Source organism: Accipiter gentilis, chromosome 4 (genome assembly GCF_929443795.1).
Source record: "Accipiter gentilis chromosome 4, bAccGen1.1, whole genome shotgun sequence".
NCBI classification, from domain to species: Eukaryota; Metazoa; Chordata; class Aves; order Accipitriformes; family Accipitridae; genus Astur; species Astur gentilis.
In genome coordinates this window covers 31,104,844-31,120,482 of record NC_064883.1, presented here as the reverse complement: position 1 = coordinate 31,120,482, position 15,639 = coordinate 31,104,844, and the positions used below count along the sequence as shown (strand labels likewise).

At 38.3% G+C, this 15,639-nt stretch overlaps 1 protein-coding gene across 15 annotated transcripts in view; it reads right to left on the bottom strand.

Annotated features, from left to right (window-relative positions):
* The window catches only part of SVIL (supervillin), a 142,900-nt gene that overhangs the window by 47,602 nt on the left and 79,659 nt on the right, over positions 1 to 15,639 (bottom strand). For 10 of the 15 annotated variants that reach the window (XR_007505778.1, XM_049798160.1, XM_049798161.1 and 7 more), the window contains 6 exons: positions 14,521 to 14,612; positions 9,378 to 9,435; positions 9,096 to 9,247; positions 7,999 to 8,677; positions 3,050 to 3,133; positions 99 to 986 (listed from right to left, as the gene is read on the bottom strand). Coding sequence is in view for 14 of the 15 variants with exons in the window: in XM_049798152.1 (XP_049654109.1) it covers positions 99 to 986; positions 3,050 to 3,133; positions 7,999 to 8,677; positions 9,096 to 9,247; positions 9,378 to 9,435; positions 14,521 to 14,612 (1,953 nt within the window). In the remaining variant the exon portion in view is untranslated. The remainder of the gene's footprint in view (positions 1 to 98; positions 987 to 3,049; positions 3,134 to 7,998; positions 8,678 to 9,095; positions 9,248 to 9,377; positions 9,436 to 14,520; positions 14,613 to 15,639) is intronic. The other 5 variants (XM_049798164.1, XM_049798165.1, XM_049798166.1 and 2 more) reach the window with 3 other exon arrangements.

Here is a 15,639-nt window from a genome sequence, read left to right as displayed (position 1 = left end):
TGTGCTTTAAGTGCCGAACACAACTGCTGTTGAGTGTGTGTAATTTTTGCCAAGGACGTGCAAGTTTCACACGAAAATACGTCTGAAATGTCACCTACAGTTCCGTTTTCTTGTTGGCATTAGCAGTCTCCAGAAAGACATTACGGAGCTGGGCAACAGAGACTTTTGTGTCAACCATGCCAATCTCACCGTTTGGTGCATTTGCTTCCATGCTCTCCTTACTTTTAGAAGCTTCTAGCTTAGGAGCCACAGTATAGTCAGACATTGAGCGAGTCAGGACTTTATGCTTTGCTGTCGACACCTTCCAAATAGGAGCTTTTGCCTTGGCAGGCTGTGATACAGACCCACTCTGTATGTACATAACAGCTTCACTCCTTTCTGTGTTCTCAGGGGTCTTAAACTGCTGCTTAGGAGCCTGCCTTTTATTGCACTCCAGCTCTCTCTGAACTTCTGAGTTAACTTTCAGCTTGCTTGCGAAAGAGGAACTCCCCACAGGGGTATCCAATTCTCCTCCTCCAAAGAGGCCGTCATGGTTCTTCCCTTGCTTGCGAATCTCAGATGGCAAAATTGGTCTTCTGCCTTTGGAAGCCTGTTCACCCTCCAGGGAATCTTCTTCATTGGGCTTTGCTCCATAACCAAGCACCTCTTTCTTTTCACTCTCTGATGCAGCGGCTCCTGACGATTTTATTAAGAGGCTAACATTGTCTGGTAGGAGGAGGCTGCCAACAGAGATGTTTGCTGGTTCTTCTGTTGCCATCAGCTGAGCTGTGTGAGCAATGCCAGCAGGCTGAATATAGCCATGTATTGGTTGGCGGACTGAACTGACGGGCTGATTTATAACCCTATCAAAGGCAGACGTTTCTGTCTGAAGAGACATGTAGTGGGCTGGCACTGGATGTGATTTTCTCTGGGATACTGTGTCTGTGACAAGTTCAGGGCTTCCATGAGCACTTTCCTCTTTCACCAGTTTCTCTCTAACTTTTACTCTTTAAGAAAGAAAAAGGATTAAAGCTGTGAACAGCAATACCCAATCTAGGAAGGAACAGACGCTGGGTACAGACAGCAACGTCGTATCAAAATAAAAAGCAATCAATACATAAAAGAAAGCAATCTTATGATGCAACCCCTTCCTCCCCCCCTGAATCTTAGTAGTAACATTGCTCAGAAATATTCAAATGATTCACAGGCCCTAGAACGTGCATGACTCCTGAGAAGGTAACTGAGCAAGCTCTGAAAATGTACAGCATGTTCCCATTAAGGTCACAACTGTGTTTGTCAAACAGCACATACCCATAGTCTCAAACAAACAAGATGATCAAAACTCCTTTTCATATTATCAAACTGTTGGGTTCAGTATGAAATTGCATATTCCATTGGCAATCATGTATGTAATCAGATTTTTGAAGATGTCTAAACACTGAGCAGCTTACATGGTATCAAGATGCTGTTGCATTGGGGAAAGAGATGAAAAAACACGTTGTTATTCCCCACTTAGCCCTTCAGATGTTTTGCCAGAGAGTTTTTGATTTGTGCTTTTGTGTATCATATAAGATATCTATGATGTTACATGTAGTGTAACTTGTTTCAGTAAGTGAGAAAAATGTTGAATGTACAAGCCTTAAAGCCCAAAGTGAAACTATGGCATGGCTGTTGCTCTTCAGAAGGCTTGCAGGGAAGAAAAGGATTTTAAAAAAAACAAAACAAAACAAACCAAAAAACAAAAACCAAAATCCAACCCCAACCAAAACAGACATTTATTTATAAAACATTTCATTACATTCTAACATGCAAAATTTACAGGAATGTTCCCCACAAGTTACCTTACTTCAGTGTATTTTCTAGAAACACCTCTAGACTTGTGTAATAGCCATGCAAAACTGAGTTGTATTCTACATTTAGACACTTAATGCAACTGCACTAATGGAAGGCAAGCACGTGCAGCCAGAGGCAGCCTTTGCTCTATGACTACAACTGCAGGTAAGCTATCCAGCAGTTTTACAGCCACACCGAGTGTTTGGACAGCTTACAGGGCAAGTGTTTGTAAATATCACATAGACAGTATTAAAAATGAAAGCCCTGTATTTTCTTCCCTCCCAGATAGGTATAAAAAAATTGATTTGAATTCTGAGAAAGGAGAGAAACTCAAGTACAATAGGATACTAGCTCTTTATTTGAAAGTAACCCAGCTCAAAGCATGTCCAATTCCAGACTTGTTACCAACAGACTTTTTGGAGTTTACATTATTAAAAAAAAAAAAGAAGGTTTAGGAAAAAGAGGCAAATGAGTATCTGAGAGAATCATTTGGGATATCCAGAGTTATCTGAAACACCAACCTTTCTAATATTTTAGTATTTCTTATCTCTGAGGATTGGTGCACTTATTAGGGAAAAGTCTCAAAGTTACTTAAGCATAGAAAGTGTGTTCAGTCTGAAAAAGTGATTCTTTAAACTACATGTACCAAGCATTCTGCAGAACATCCACACTGATGTTAGTACTGGGTTATAAGAATTACTTTAATCAGGAACATGGAGAAGAGTCTTCCTGCAATGCTTCTTGTGGTAGGCTAACTGTATACTACCAAACTGGGAGAAAGCAGCTGCTTGTAGCTCTAATCAAGATATTGCTTTAATTTGCAATATAAATTTTTTACTTCCTTTGTACAATCTCCTTTGGAATTCAAGCAATTAAACTGTAGGCAATACTAAGATGGATTGGTGTGTGGTATAAAAATCTGCTGGTTTTGCAGAGTACAAAGAGGGATAAAATAAGAAGTTATAAAAATTAGTGGAAACCAGAATGATAGTAGCTGTGGAAGAAGCTAGGGGCATTTGTACTTTGTCATCTAAATACCAATTGGTCATAAGTTACAATAAAAGCAGATGCTTCAGAAAAGTTTCAACAGCAGTTTATCTGCAAGAAACACCACTTTCATTTTTCCTTTAACAGCAGTAAGTTAGAAAGGTAAAGTGTTAAATGAAGACAGAGTAAAGGAAAAGATAGGGGAGGTTTGTAGTCTGATTGTTAGTCACACAGCTATGTTTTATGATACCTGGAGGGCCAGCTGATAAGTGAAGGTGTGTCCCCTTCCGAATCTTTCTGAAGAAACCATTCAGGTTTTGCTTTCCCTGCACTACTACAGAAAACAGAACTTAAGGTAATTTTTTGAGATCTCAACACATGCTCCCATTGTTTCTCCCAGTCTTCCCTCCCCACTGTTTTTTTTTGTTTTCTAATTACTCAATTACATAGGACTGTTCATGAAAATAAAAGCACAGCACATTAATCAAATTGAAAGGTGATAAACTGTGAAACAAACTATCACATTCATTCCACAAACACCTAAAAACAGTGTTCTGAATGTTAAATATTCTGCAAATGTAACATTAGCAAGTGTACATTGTCCAGAATTTGAGAAGTGAAAGCAACTATACAATCTTATTTTTGCCATTTGCCACTGCAGGTCAGTTTGAAGAGTTTATGTAAGGACACCTGGAAAAGTTGCTAAAACCATTCCTTTAATTTGTGATTTAAAGTGGTAAAGACTGCTGGGTCCAAAATGAAGTCGTAATATGAATTTAATGAAGTTGTAAATTCAGATGGCTACATCATACTTCCTAAGAAATTCTCAGGAGCATCTGGAACCCCTCTCTCCTCTTGTAGCCCTCTATCACAAAAGCTTCAGAAATGCAAACCCAGTTAGCTCACACTGCTGTGTCACTGGGTGACAGAGGAAAGGAAAAGCTTAGAAAACAAAGTAACCCCCAGTTTGATCTTGTCTTGACTTTATTCTGACTCCATTTTGGAGTTGAAAGCGTGAAAAGAAATAAGAGCACTGCAAACTTTTAAAAGCCTGCAAGAAAGGGTGTTTGCAGACTACCTACATACAGTTTCTCAAATACTTTCCTAAAGCCCACCTTCATCTACAGATCACATCAAATACTTTTAACCTTGCAAGCACAGACTGCCTGACCACACTAATGTTTACAGACAAACTCCCTGGAGGTGACAAGTGGCCAGGCTGCTTTCCATTACATATAGCTACATCTGAAAAAACTCCTCACATTGCAGTAGAGCTATTTGGGATGAAAGTCCCAAATTAAGCTTTAGGTCATCTACTTCAATTTTTCTTATCTGGTCTTTTAATAAATATAGTTGAAAAAGGTCAAATCAACTCCTGTTCTTAAGATAACAGTGCATTTACTGCAAATAAGTTTAAATTTGAGAACTCGCCTACAGTTGTCACCTTACCCAAATCAAGCTTAGAACAAACTCCGACTGTTGAAACACCTTTTGTTTTTCCAAATGTTTTTGAATTCTAAAGGAACTGACCAAATAGGAGGTAAAAACCTTTCACAGGAGCTGATCCAGTAGCTGGAATTGCTTTGAAGCAAGCAAACTTCCTTCTCGTCTCTTAACGTGCACTTTGGCACATTTTTATAGTAGGCATGGCCCAAGGAACAATTATTTGTTCTTGATCATTCATCCTTTGAAGAAAGTAGTCAGAAGAACACAAGCCATGTTTTGAATTTAGAGTTAATCAGCCACTTCAGCAGCCAAATGTAGACAATGTCAAATGACACCTTCTCAGCACTTTGTTGTCTTCTCAGTGATGGATAATTGGATTAATTATTAAATCTTCTTTGATTGATTGAAGGCACAAAGCTTTCATATGTATTCTAAAGCAAGCTGCATTTATTTTCCAATTTGAACTCAGCAAATTTAAATTTAACAAAAACAATTTTGCAACCTATATAATGTGGAACTGACTTCAAAATGGCAGCCACCTGGAAAGTTGGCATTAGCCCTTATTTTGCTTGTGCAGTTGGCCTTATAGGAGATTACCACACAGTAACTTTAAACAGACTGCATGGAAATAGGCAATGACTTCCTGACTACTCAAACAGGGAAAAGAGTTTGAGAGTTTATCCTTAAATCTCTGAATATGACACCAGTGAGTATGCACTGGCACTGGAACTTGACAGGGGTATTAAAATGAAGAACGGGCTCTTGGCAACTTGGCCTTTAAAAAACCACCTACTGCCTACACACTTATCCAAACAAGGGACCAAATCCCAAGTTTAAACTCTTGGCTGTTGTAAGAGCTGCACCACATCTTGGCAGGTGCAGATGATTTCCTTCAAAAGATAAGACAGACAGTAATTGTGGGAAACCTGTTTTACACAAATACTGACGCAAGCCTCCTCCAGGAAGGATCTGAAATCAGTGATAATGCAGTCACTAATTTGTATTAAGTTATGACTTATTCCTGCTGCTTTTGCCGCAGTCTCTCATTTGTTAGTACAGCACTACTGCAGAGCAGAGGAGTAACAACAACTATACCACAAATGGGATGGAGCTTAAACTCTGGAACTGTCCTAAACATCAGAACACACCTGAAAATGGATCTTACCATTTCATTATCTGGAAACGGAGAACAACTAAGTCTCAAAAAAAGCAAAACTTTGCAGAAGGGGCCTGTGTCCAGTGCTTGCCAAACACAGCGGATCCCTTAGTGTTTCACACAGCATTAGATCTCATAGGGACATATAAATTAACAAATGAAAAAGTATGCCCCCATTAAAGACACTGTTTCCTTAATTATTTCTTTTCTGTCCAACTTCTGCAGCATCTTTTATTATTAAAAAATAGGTAATGCCAGAACAGGCAACTTTAAAAAGAAACAGCTGGAGTTTGTGAATGATTTGATAATGCCTTCAGCCTGCTCAATCTGAACTTGTAACTGGTTTATAGACCTGCATTAGAAGAAACACACTTGTTAGCTAATGAAAAGCAAGCTTTATAAGGAGACCAGATTTTTCCACATTAAAGGCTAATCTGTGAATGAGCAGATTCAGGTGTGTCTCAGTAGCCAGCATGCTGTTTCACCAGGGCAACTGCCATCCCACCAATGCAGTGTGCAGCACAGCTTCTCCTGAATTGGAAGAGGTAACAACCTAGAAGGCATTTCATTGTTCAGTATTTCATTGGTTTCCTCTCACAGAAACAGGGACTAGGATTGCTTTATGAGAGTAAAGAAAATAAATCCCCTTTTCACACTGCAGTAGACACATTCTCGGCTATAAAGTTTGATGGGCTATTCTCTTTGCTTTCTTAAGGCTGAAAACTTTGTCCCTTCCTTCACCTTATAAAACAAAGAAAACAACCTGCCAGAGGTGTGTTGCCCCAATATTCCTTCCTATCGGTAATTGGATTAGTCAAGAGATTTACTTCAAATTGACTATTTGAACATGAGGGATAATATTTTGTAGTATCAGTTGAGACTGCTTCAGAAACAAGTCTTTTGGAGCCTGGAATAACGTAGTCAGTTCAAGGAGTTTCAGTACAACTCTGGTCTCAGTTGTATGGATGACCCTGCGATGACTATTTTCCTTACTGTAGTAGCAGAATGGTAAGCTTAAAACATAAACTAAATATAAGATAGTACTTCCTAAGTATGTTGACTTACTTGCCCTCTGATTGCTTTTTTGAAATTACAATATTTCTTTAAAATTTTGGCTTAACTGGGAGAGTCCAATGATAGCTCATATAGTCACGTATCCATGCAAAAGAAGGTACACAGGATTAGGAGTCACCTGAATAATGAAAAGCTATGAAAAAAAAAATATTAAGAGACTACTACCGGTGTGTCCTATGCAAAAAAGTGAAACAAAAAAGAAGGCTAAGTACATCTGAGCAGTTTACAGGCACTGTAAATAGATGACTTAATCAATCCACCAGATGGTTAACCTTTGACATGGAAGATTGCTTCCTCATTCAAACTTTAAGGTATCCTTATGAGAATTAATAAGAAAGGCCACCACAAATAAGAATCAAGTTTTGTGATTTTGATGGGAAGGATAAAGAAGTCTGGTCAAGGTAGGTTGTTTCTGAACCTACTGCAAAAAATGCCAAAATGTATAAACGGTTCAGTTTATGCCAGTTCATTTCAGTTTTTTAGAAAGAGTCAGCACTGCTCAGCATGATGCAGATGTGTTTACAATTAAGTTCTCATTACGATTTACATCATTTTTAGCTGCCAAATTTTAATTTTTTACAGTTACTATTTTCCATCTATCCACCTACCTAGAAATTAAAGAGTCACATTTAGAGAAAATCTTCCTTTTAAAAAAATACTTAAGTCACACGTCATTTTCAGTCATGATAACACTTTGACAGTCTGGTTTTGCACTACAGTGTGAAAGTGCAATGTGAAATTAGTGAAAACTATTTTTTATTTCCTTCTGGAAGAACCTGGTTACCCTGTTACTGGAATAGAATTGTCAGATCTGAAGTAATTCAGCATACAATGAGGGAGGATAGCTTTTCCAAATTCAGCATGGAATTTTAACTCTCCCCTATGCCCCTTCACACACATAAACCGATATTACCTGAAAGATGAACTATCACAGTTCAAAAGGGTTTTTACATTTTCATGGCAGAAAAACAAATCAACTATTATTTCAACTGACCCAAGACACTTTTCAGCTTTTAACTCTGAGACCTGTTTTGTTTTGGCACAAGCCATCATGAAGCTATTCAAATCTTCACTGAGAAACAATCTTTACTTGGAAACTCCCACCCAAACAATTACAGGATATGGAGGAAAAAAGTTAAAGGCTTGCTCTAACAGGTTATGAAAAAAAACAAACCCGAGAAGGTTTAGAACCATAACTGCTTCAATTTCTAGTTTGTGTAAATATCTTAATCATCAGTTATTCCACTCCTCTGCCAAAAGGGCCTAATTTTAGCATAAATTCTATAAATATAAAGTGAAACCAAGGACATATCTAATCATAGAAATAGACAGCCACTTCCTTGTATCAGAAACACACTGTGATTCAATAAACCCAGTCAATCCAGTCTGAGACATCCAAACCCAGTAAATACATTCTTCAAGGGTAATAAATACATTCTCATAAATACTGTAGACATTGCTGAAGAAAGTGATTAAGATAAAGGAATCTACTGTATAAACAAACAAATAAAAATCATGCTTACTTTTGTCTGATGTTACTGTGCAAGGGCTGGTCATTCTGCAAATGGATTGGTGAGGCTGCCCGCTTTGGTGAAGAAAGGGACTCTCTGGGGATTTGCTTTGGTGATATTGGCACTTCGTTACAGGAGGAAGATTCTCGTCCAGAAAGTGAGACAGAACTATCCAAGGTTGTTGGAGGGTCAGAAGCCTGTCTAATGGCACTGTCATCATCTGCTTTTCTATCACTCTTATCATTTGAGAGGTCTTCTTTATCTGGAACACCATCTTTTTCATGGCTGGAGTACTCTTTGGATTCAGAAATCACACTCTTTGACTCCTTCGTCTCAGTCCTGGACAAATACAGGGAGCCACTGTCCTTGTTTTCATCATTCTGCCTTTCACTTTTCACTCCCTTTCTTTCCATGCTGTCAGGATCTTTCCTTGCCCGTGTATATCTGGATGAGTAGTCAGAATCCAAATCAGAATCAAGAGATAATCCATACTTTTCTGCCAGCTGGCGCCGCCTCTCTGCCTTGTACCTAGCTATTCTTTCTGCTTTTGACTCTAGTTCCTGGACATCCATGCTTCCTGTACTATACAAGGGCTCTGTATTACCTCCTGTGATTTCTGCTCGGTATCTGGATGATCTGGGTTGTTTTTCTACAGAAGAATCTGAAGTTTCCTCCTCTTCATTTGATCTTCCTGTCAAAAGTACAACATATATGAGCAAGTCCATCCCAAAACTCCAAGTACCCTACCCACCATTCACATCTAGTGAACTAAAAGCTTCTCATTTTCTTACAAATCAAAGTGTACTAGTGACTGCACAGACACATTACATTTTTGCACTTATGTCTCCAAAAGCACATACAAATGAATAAGAAAAGTGTATTACTTATAATTCTTTAAGAGTCTCATATCAAATTATTGTTGTTTTAAGACAATATGGATAATCAACCTTTTTCAAATAAAACAACTAGAAAATTAAAAGGCAAGTTAAAAAAAAAAAATGCTGACCACAGCTCTTCTATAAAACTCCTCTCCATGTACTGCACAAATGACAGGGTAGTAAACATGAAGTAATTCAGCAATGCAAGATTGACTGATACATACTACTTACCTAAGTGGGGACTGTATGGATCAGTTGCACGCATATATCTTGGTGTATCTTCCTCTAGTAAACGGTGTGTTACTGAGCCTGGACAGTTTTGTAGAAGCATAGGTTGTGTATCATTTTCAATTCCCTCTAACCGTCTAGCTATTCTCTCTTTTCTGAAAAAGATGTGAAAAATGTGAAATCAGGCACCTTTGAAGATTTGAGGGGAGAGTTTCTAAGAGGAGGTAACAAAACAAGCTGTGTGTTTTGTTTTACAGGCCAAAGACTTTTTTTTTTTTTTTTTACCTTTTCATTTCCAAAAAATCTTGGTTGTTTGGTTCAAACAGTTTTCTTAATTCTGAAACTGAGACAACAAAAGATTATACAGTTTATAAACTACTAGGTTTCAGAAACTCACAGAAACTTGCTAAATGCTTTAGAATAAGAAGGAACAAAGTTAAGAAGTTTGAAATAGCTTTTATTGGGGAACAAGCATTTTCCTTGTTTTCCTAGTTTACTAAGCTCGCGTTATTAAAGGTGCATTAGGCATATAGGCGTAAACACCAAGGTGTCCTCCCCCTCCAGGTACTTCCAGGCTAACTGCTGTGCCATCCTAGCAGTTTTCAAGATCTAGTATAAACTGGGCAAGTTGTATTTTGATTAGCTGAGGTCAAGCTTACACACGACAGTAACCTGTTTCAAAACCAGGTAGTACAGAATTACTGCTTATCCTGTCTACACAAAGGTTGGGGACTGACTATGTTTAAAGAGAAGCAGTGTCCCCTATTCCTTACTTTCCTCCACTCCACTATATTGAGGAAATCCCAAGAATTTCGCTGACTCATGATTGGAGTGAAAATTACCATGTACCTTCATGATATTCTAGTATGGTTAATCACTTTCTACTTTGCTAATTTTTACTTGGACATATTTTCTTTCTGTCCCCTTAAACTGTCTGGTGATTATGTACTAGTAGGCAGCTGTCACAGTTCACAAAATAGTAGTGAACCAAGAGGAGGCATGATAGATGAAGTAATCCCTATATATATATACACACACACATATGTGCAGTTACCAGTGATGTTTGCAAACCACACTGGAGCAGTGAGTGCTACATAAACAAGTGTGGTGTGACTTCTTACCTCCAGGAAGAGAAACCATACAGGCTGTCAAAGGATGCAGTGGACTGGGAGAGGCGTGTGTGTGTGTGCCTAGCACTGCCTGCCCCCCCCCCCCCAACATTGCCTTGGCAAAGATGTAGTGCTAAAAGCTGTGTGCGCCTATTCTGATGCAATGCAACTCTGATCCTGTTGACCGAGGGATCAAAAGTTAAAGCAAGCTAAAGTCTACAGCCTGCTAAATCAGCCCTAGATTGCCATCAGAAATGCCTGATGACTCAGAAGTGTCTAGTAGACACTGTTCCACACCATGGCAGAAGTAAATCTATCAGCTTTTTTCCCTACCAGACCTCATCGCTCTAGATGCTTAGAAGATAAACATTATTGAAACATCACCCTTTTAAAGGTCAGATGCACATTCTCTCCCTTTCCTCTACTGCAAGAGCTTACATGCATAGCTAAGGCAGGGGTTCAGCTTAGCTGACACTTTCCAGGAAGTTTGCTGTACTCAGTATCAGTGCTTATACTTCATAGATACAAACAGAGACTATTGATGTTGGCTGTCATATCAACTTCATGTGCTGAAAAGCCACTAGGACTCCAGGTAAAATGTCTTGGATCAGCAAAAATGAATGTATTCTGATCATGGCTAGAAGAGAAGCAAATGAATAAGGTATGAATAGAGCATCTGAGGCTACAGAGGAGTGCCTACTGAGGATGTGCAATTAACAGGGGAAAGAAATCAACTGGGTCACTCTCCAAAACAACTCATCTACTCTACATTTTTACAGAAAGCAGACTCAAGCTATCTGCTTCAATTTCTCAAGACACGTTATCTCAGATTGTGATCACGCTATGAAAAAAAATCTAATATGTACACATTTGAGGCAACTAACAGTGCAGAGTAGCTAAGTATGCAGCTTAACAGTGCTAACCCAAGGGACACCTCTTCCATGCCTAGTTTCAGCATCTGTGGCAAAGGAGATTGAAGCTTATGCTGTTGACCAGGTTGACAGTGCAAGATAGCCACTGAAAGTCAGCAAGCTCCAGGCACAGCTCTCTGGAGACGGATGGGAACTGGACTTGGGCAATGGAAAATTTGCATCCTGAACCAACACCAAAGCAAAGATGAGCCCTTACATTGTGTTTTCATAGACTTTTCTCCCAATGCATGAGCAGTTCCTGCTGCTGCCCTGCCTACTCAAGCTGTGCTAGCAGTGGAACTGTACTAAACAGAGAACTTATCCATATGAAACCAACCTTCGTCTAATGCTCACACCAAAGGAAATGATTTCCCATAAATACTTTGCTCTCACCTCTGCCAAATCTACTGCTGTTTCAGTTTGTTCCTCTGACTATTAGAGTTTTTCTGTTCCATCTGTTGGCTATACATACGTAAAATGGTCAAAACAAATCCCATAATTGTTCTGCCACTTCAGACAGGTCAAAGGCCTCCACAGCTCACAGTTAATAAAACCACATTCCATCCAAATCCTCATCATTTTTCTTCCCTACTCACCGATTTATACAGTCCCAAAAACCATCATCAGAGAATAGGTCTTTTACACAGCTTTTGTAAAGCTCTAAAGCATAGCTTCATATACTAAAGTCTTTCTCCTCCCTGCCCACCCCCCCCCCCCAAAAAAAAAAAAAAAAAAAAAAAAGAAGAAGAAGAAACTTGACTATAAGCCATCTGCATACAAGAAATGTGGAACATCCAAAGAACTCCCAGCAACATTAGCTCAACACCCTCTTGCTATGTGTTAGCTGAAGTTCCAGAGATTCTACTACTGCTCTGCAGTCCTAAAAAGAACACTGGCCTCATGATGCATCTCTCCAACACCTTCCCAAACAAGATGGGACAAAAATAGCATAGGACTACTCTATGCTGCCTTACACTTTTTCCACACTTAAGATTCCAAACAGTAGTTTCAGCTAGGTTGGCCAACATCTGCAGAGCTTTTTTGTGAAAGCAGTTTCAGCAATATTCTTCTTCTGGGGAGGTGGGGAAAAGATGCACAAAAAAGCAAAAAAAAAGAAGATAAAATGCAGGAAGTCATCTACTCTAGTGATTTCTTTTTGCTGAATAAAACATTTGACTTCAAAACATTAAAGCCAGTTGGAGAAATTTCACTCCCAAGGACACTGGTTGGCCCTTGCAAGCTTAGGCAATCAGGTTTCTCTTTTTTAGTTTGCAATTTGAATATGTTGGTGCCAATTTCCCATCTGTTCATGGGATGTTTTTCCACATGACCATCAGAAACTACATCATTTCAAAGACACCCATGACAGCGTTAAAGAATAACAACACTTCTACCTAAAACGTAGCACAAAGATCTGATTCAGCACACAAGAAAAGACTAAGAAGCCTAAACCAATTAATTTCACAGTAAAAGCTGCTTATCTAAGTTATTTCATGCCAACAGACTTTGTAAGCACTGTCGGTCAGTATATTTAAGGGCAACAGGAAGAACAGCCACATTCAGGAAACAGCTTTATTTTACGACGTTGGGCAGGATGCTATGGTAGGATACCCTCTAAGGTAGGCTGTCAAGAGGCATCTTAATTTTGGTAACCGTAGACCTTCTGAGCAGAATTTACCTTATAATACAAGTATTTAGCAAAAGGAGTATTGTTCCATGTCTTGTCCCAGAGTAAAAACCAAAAAGTACATTTGGAGTGCACCTTATAAAAATGTTTAACAAATTCCTTAAATTAAGGTGAATGATTTTTTACAGAATTCAGAAATCTTTCAGAAACATTTGTTACAGAATATAAATATGTTTTTGCTGAAAGCCCTCTTTGATAACTGCAGAGGGGATACATGTGGATAAAGTTGCAGGCATGTGACAGTGGTTTTATTTTTAAGATACAAAAGCTGTAAAAATTAAATCAAGCCTTCTAGAAGTCCCTAGTAGGAGTAAGCACACACATTTGTGAAGCCTGAATAGACATGGATCAAAAGTTTACCTGCCAGAGGCTTAATTTCTCAAAGATGGTAAATAACCATTGCATCGCAGGTATACAATTTTTCATTTTGAGGAAAATTTAACACAATAGTGAATGAAGCCTATCAGCCTTGTTCCTACCTCCTCCTCTCCTCACCTGGAAAGACAATGGTCTACAAACCAGGCTGGAGAAGCATTTATCTTCTGTTTATGCTAGCAGATGCATACTAACATGTTCAATGCTTAACTGCAGGCAGTAATGTGTGATACTTCAGCTAGACTCTTTGAACCTCAGTTAGGTCTGTATCAGTTGAAAATTAAATATTTTCCTCTGATTTTCCAACATGTACAAAACTGGATCAAAGTTAGGCCCTAGATTGGAAAAATAACCTGGATTTTCAGAAAGTGTTTGGCGCCAAGTATTCCCCTCAAAATATAACATTATAATATAATAATGTCTTTCTGAACATCTGCAATAATTACATCATAAAAGAAAGCACATCACTTAAATATCACTTAAATGTTATGCTGGAAGAAGGGCTCCTTTCTAAAGGAACTCTGCAACAAACGACATTAAAAGAGCAACCCAGTGCCTTTACATTGGGATTAGTGCACCTATTAGCCTTGTAGTTTGTCTGAAAAGGGTAAATACCATCAGAACACACATACAATTTTAATCGAAGTTCTGAGATCCACAGAGCATCCCTGAGTGCAGGGAACATCTTTATGCCAGTTACACGTAGTTCTTCAGTCACATGTCACCCTTTACTGGTCAAGAACTACTTCCAAGCAGATTGTGATTTCCTCTGAATAATTCAAGAGAATTAATTCTCGGCTCTACCTCAACTGTGTCAAAAGGTAAAGATGGAACTGCTGTTTTCTTTGTAAGTTATTCAGGCTAAGACAGAAGTTTAAAAAAAATACAAAAATCCCCAAACCCATAGGTAGTGCAGGTTCTTTAGCATGCAAGACTAAAATTCAGTGTGTAGTCAGTTGGTCATGCAAGCACAGTGATTCTACCGATCACCAAAGGGGACTGGAAAGAGCTATGACTACAAGCCAAGTTAATACCTTTGAATTCAGTATTAGTCTAACTGTACAAAGAAATCTCACTGAAGTTTTGAATTTCAGCTACTGCTTAACCTATTGAAAACTAGGTAAAAAAAGGTGAACTTTATGAAGCAGAGATGTAACAAAGCCTTGTAAAAGAGTATTGTGGTTCATCCCCTGTTTTCATCCCCTACACATACTTCACAGGGAAAAGAAAACTCATTTAAAAAACGTCTGTCTAAGTGATTTTAACTGTGCCTTGCACTTGCACAGACTAAACTTCACATGCTGTTAAACTACCACTTGTGTTCATAATGTGTCTCCTGTACCTACCTTTTGGAAGTACTGCTAAGAGATTAGCATCAATATCCTTTGTGCTGTTTGCAAGTTCTTCTTTATCTTCAAATGAGAACTCCTTCTGAAAACTGAAAGCAACATCTGGTTTACAGAACTGTGGATGTTTCTGCTACAAATCAAATAAAGCCAAGATGTAACCAATTTACTGCAAGAGAGTCTAACAGAGATACCAAAGGAAGTATTTTCCACAAGAATGAAATAAGAAATAACGCAAAGCAACTCACAAAGCCAAACCTAACAATCTGAAACTTGTTTGGAACTGACTGTGACACATTTTTGCATTAAATTACTGATTGGAGACTGCCTTCAAAATGCTCTCCTAGCAATTACATTTGAAATAATCTATATCAAATGATTCTCCAAAATTATTAAAACATACTTCATCAAATACAGTATTGTATGGTACACTCCACCTAGAAGTCTTCTGCATGACTGCCCTATTGTTGTTACTGCACTGATCTCTGGATCTTATATGGTTTATAATACACCAATATGAGCAGAAGACCATTTAGTTTCATATCTTGTCTTTTCAAAACAGCAAAAATGCCCATTTAGATGAAACAAAATATTTCTTTAAATATGTTCATTAAATATACAAATTTTAATTGTAAAATGTAGGTGTCACAATGGTCTAAAGTAGATAATGTCTACAGAGACTTTTTTTGACGAAGTGTTCCTCCTTGTGGGTAAACAAAGTGACATTTTTCTCTCCAATTACTAAAAATAGAGAACTGCTGTAGTCTGCCATTATGACTTCTAAACTATCCCAACCGGGCATAAGAAAACTAGTCCTAAAGCCTTTGGTAAACTATGTAGACAGGTGTAACAGATACAAATCCCCACAGTGATACCAGGCTCTTCATTTTGCCATGGTAGTGATGTGCCATACAATTTACTGTCATTCTGGTAAGGCAAATTGCACAGCCTTAGTGTTGGAAAATCCTTCCCTAGGACAGTTTTTAATTGGCTTTTTAAAGAATTGAATACCCTTTCATCAAGGGTATTTGGTTAGAAAAGAAAAACTGGTAAAAAAATTAAAAAATTCTGTACTCACTATTTCAGAAGAACATTGCTCTTTGAAGAGTTTTAACATAC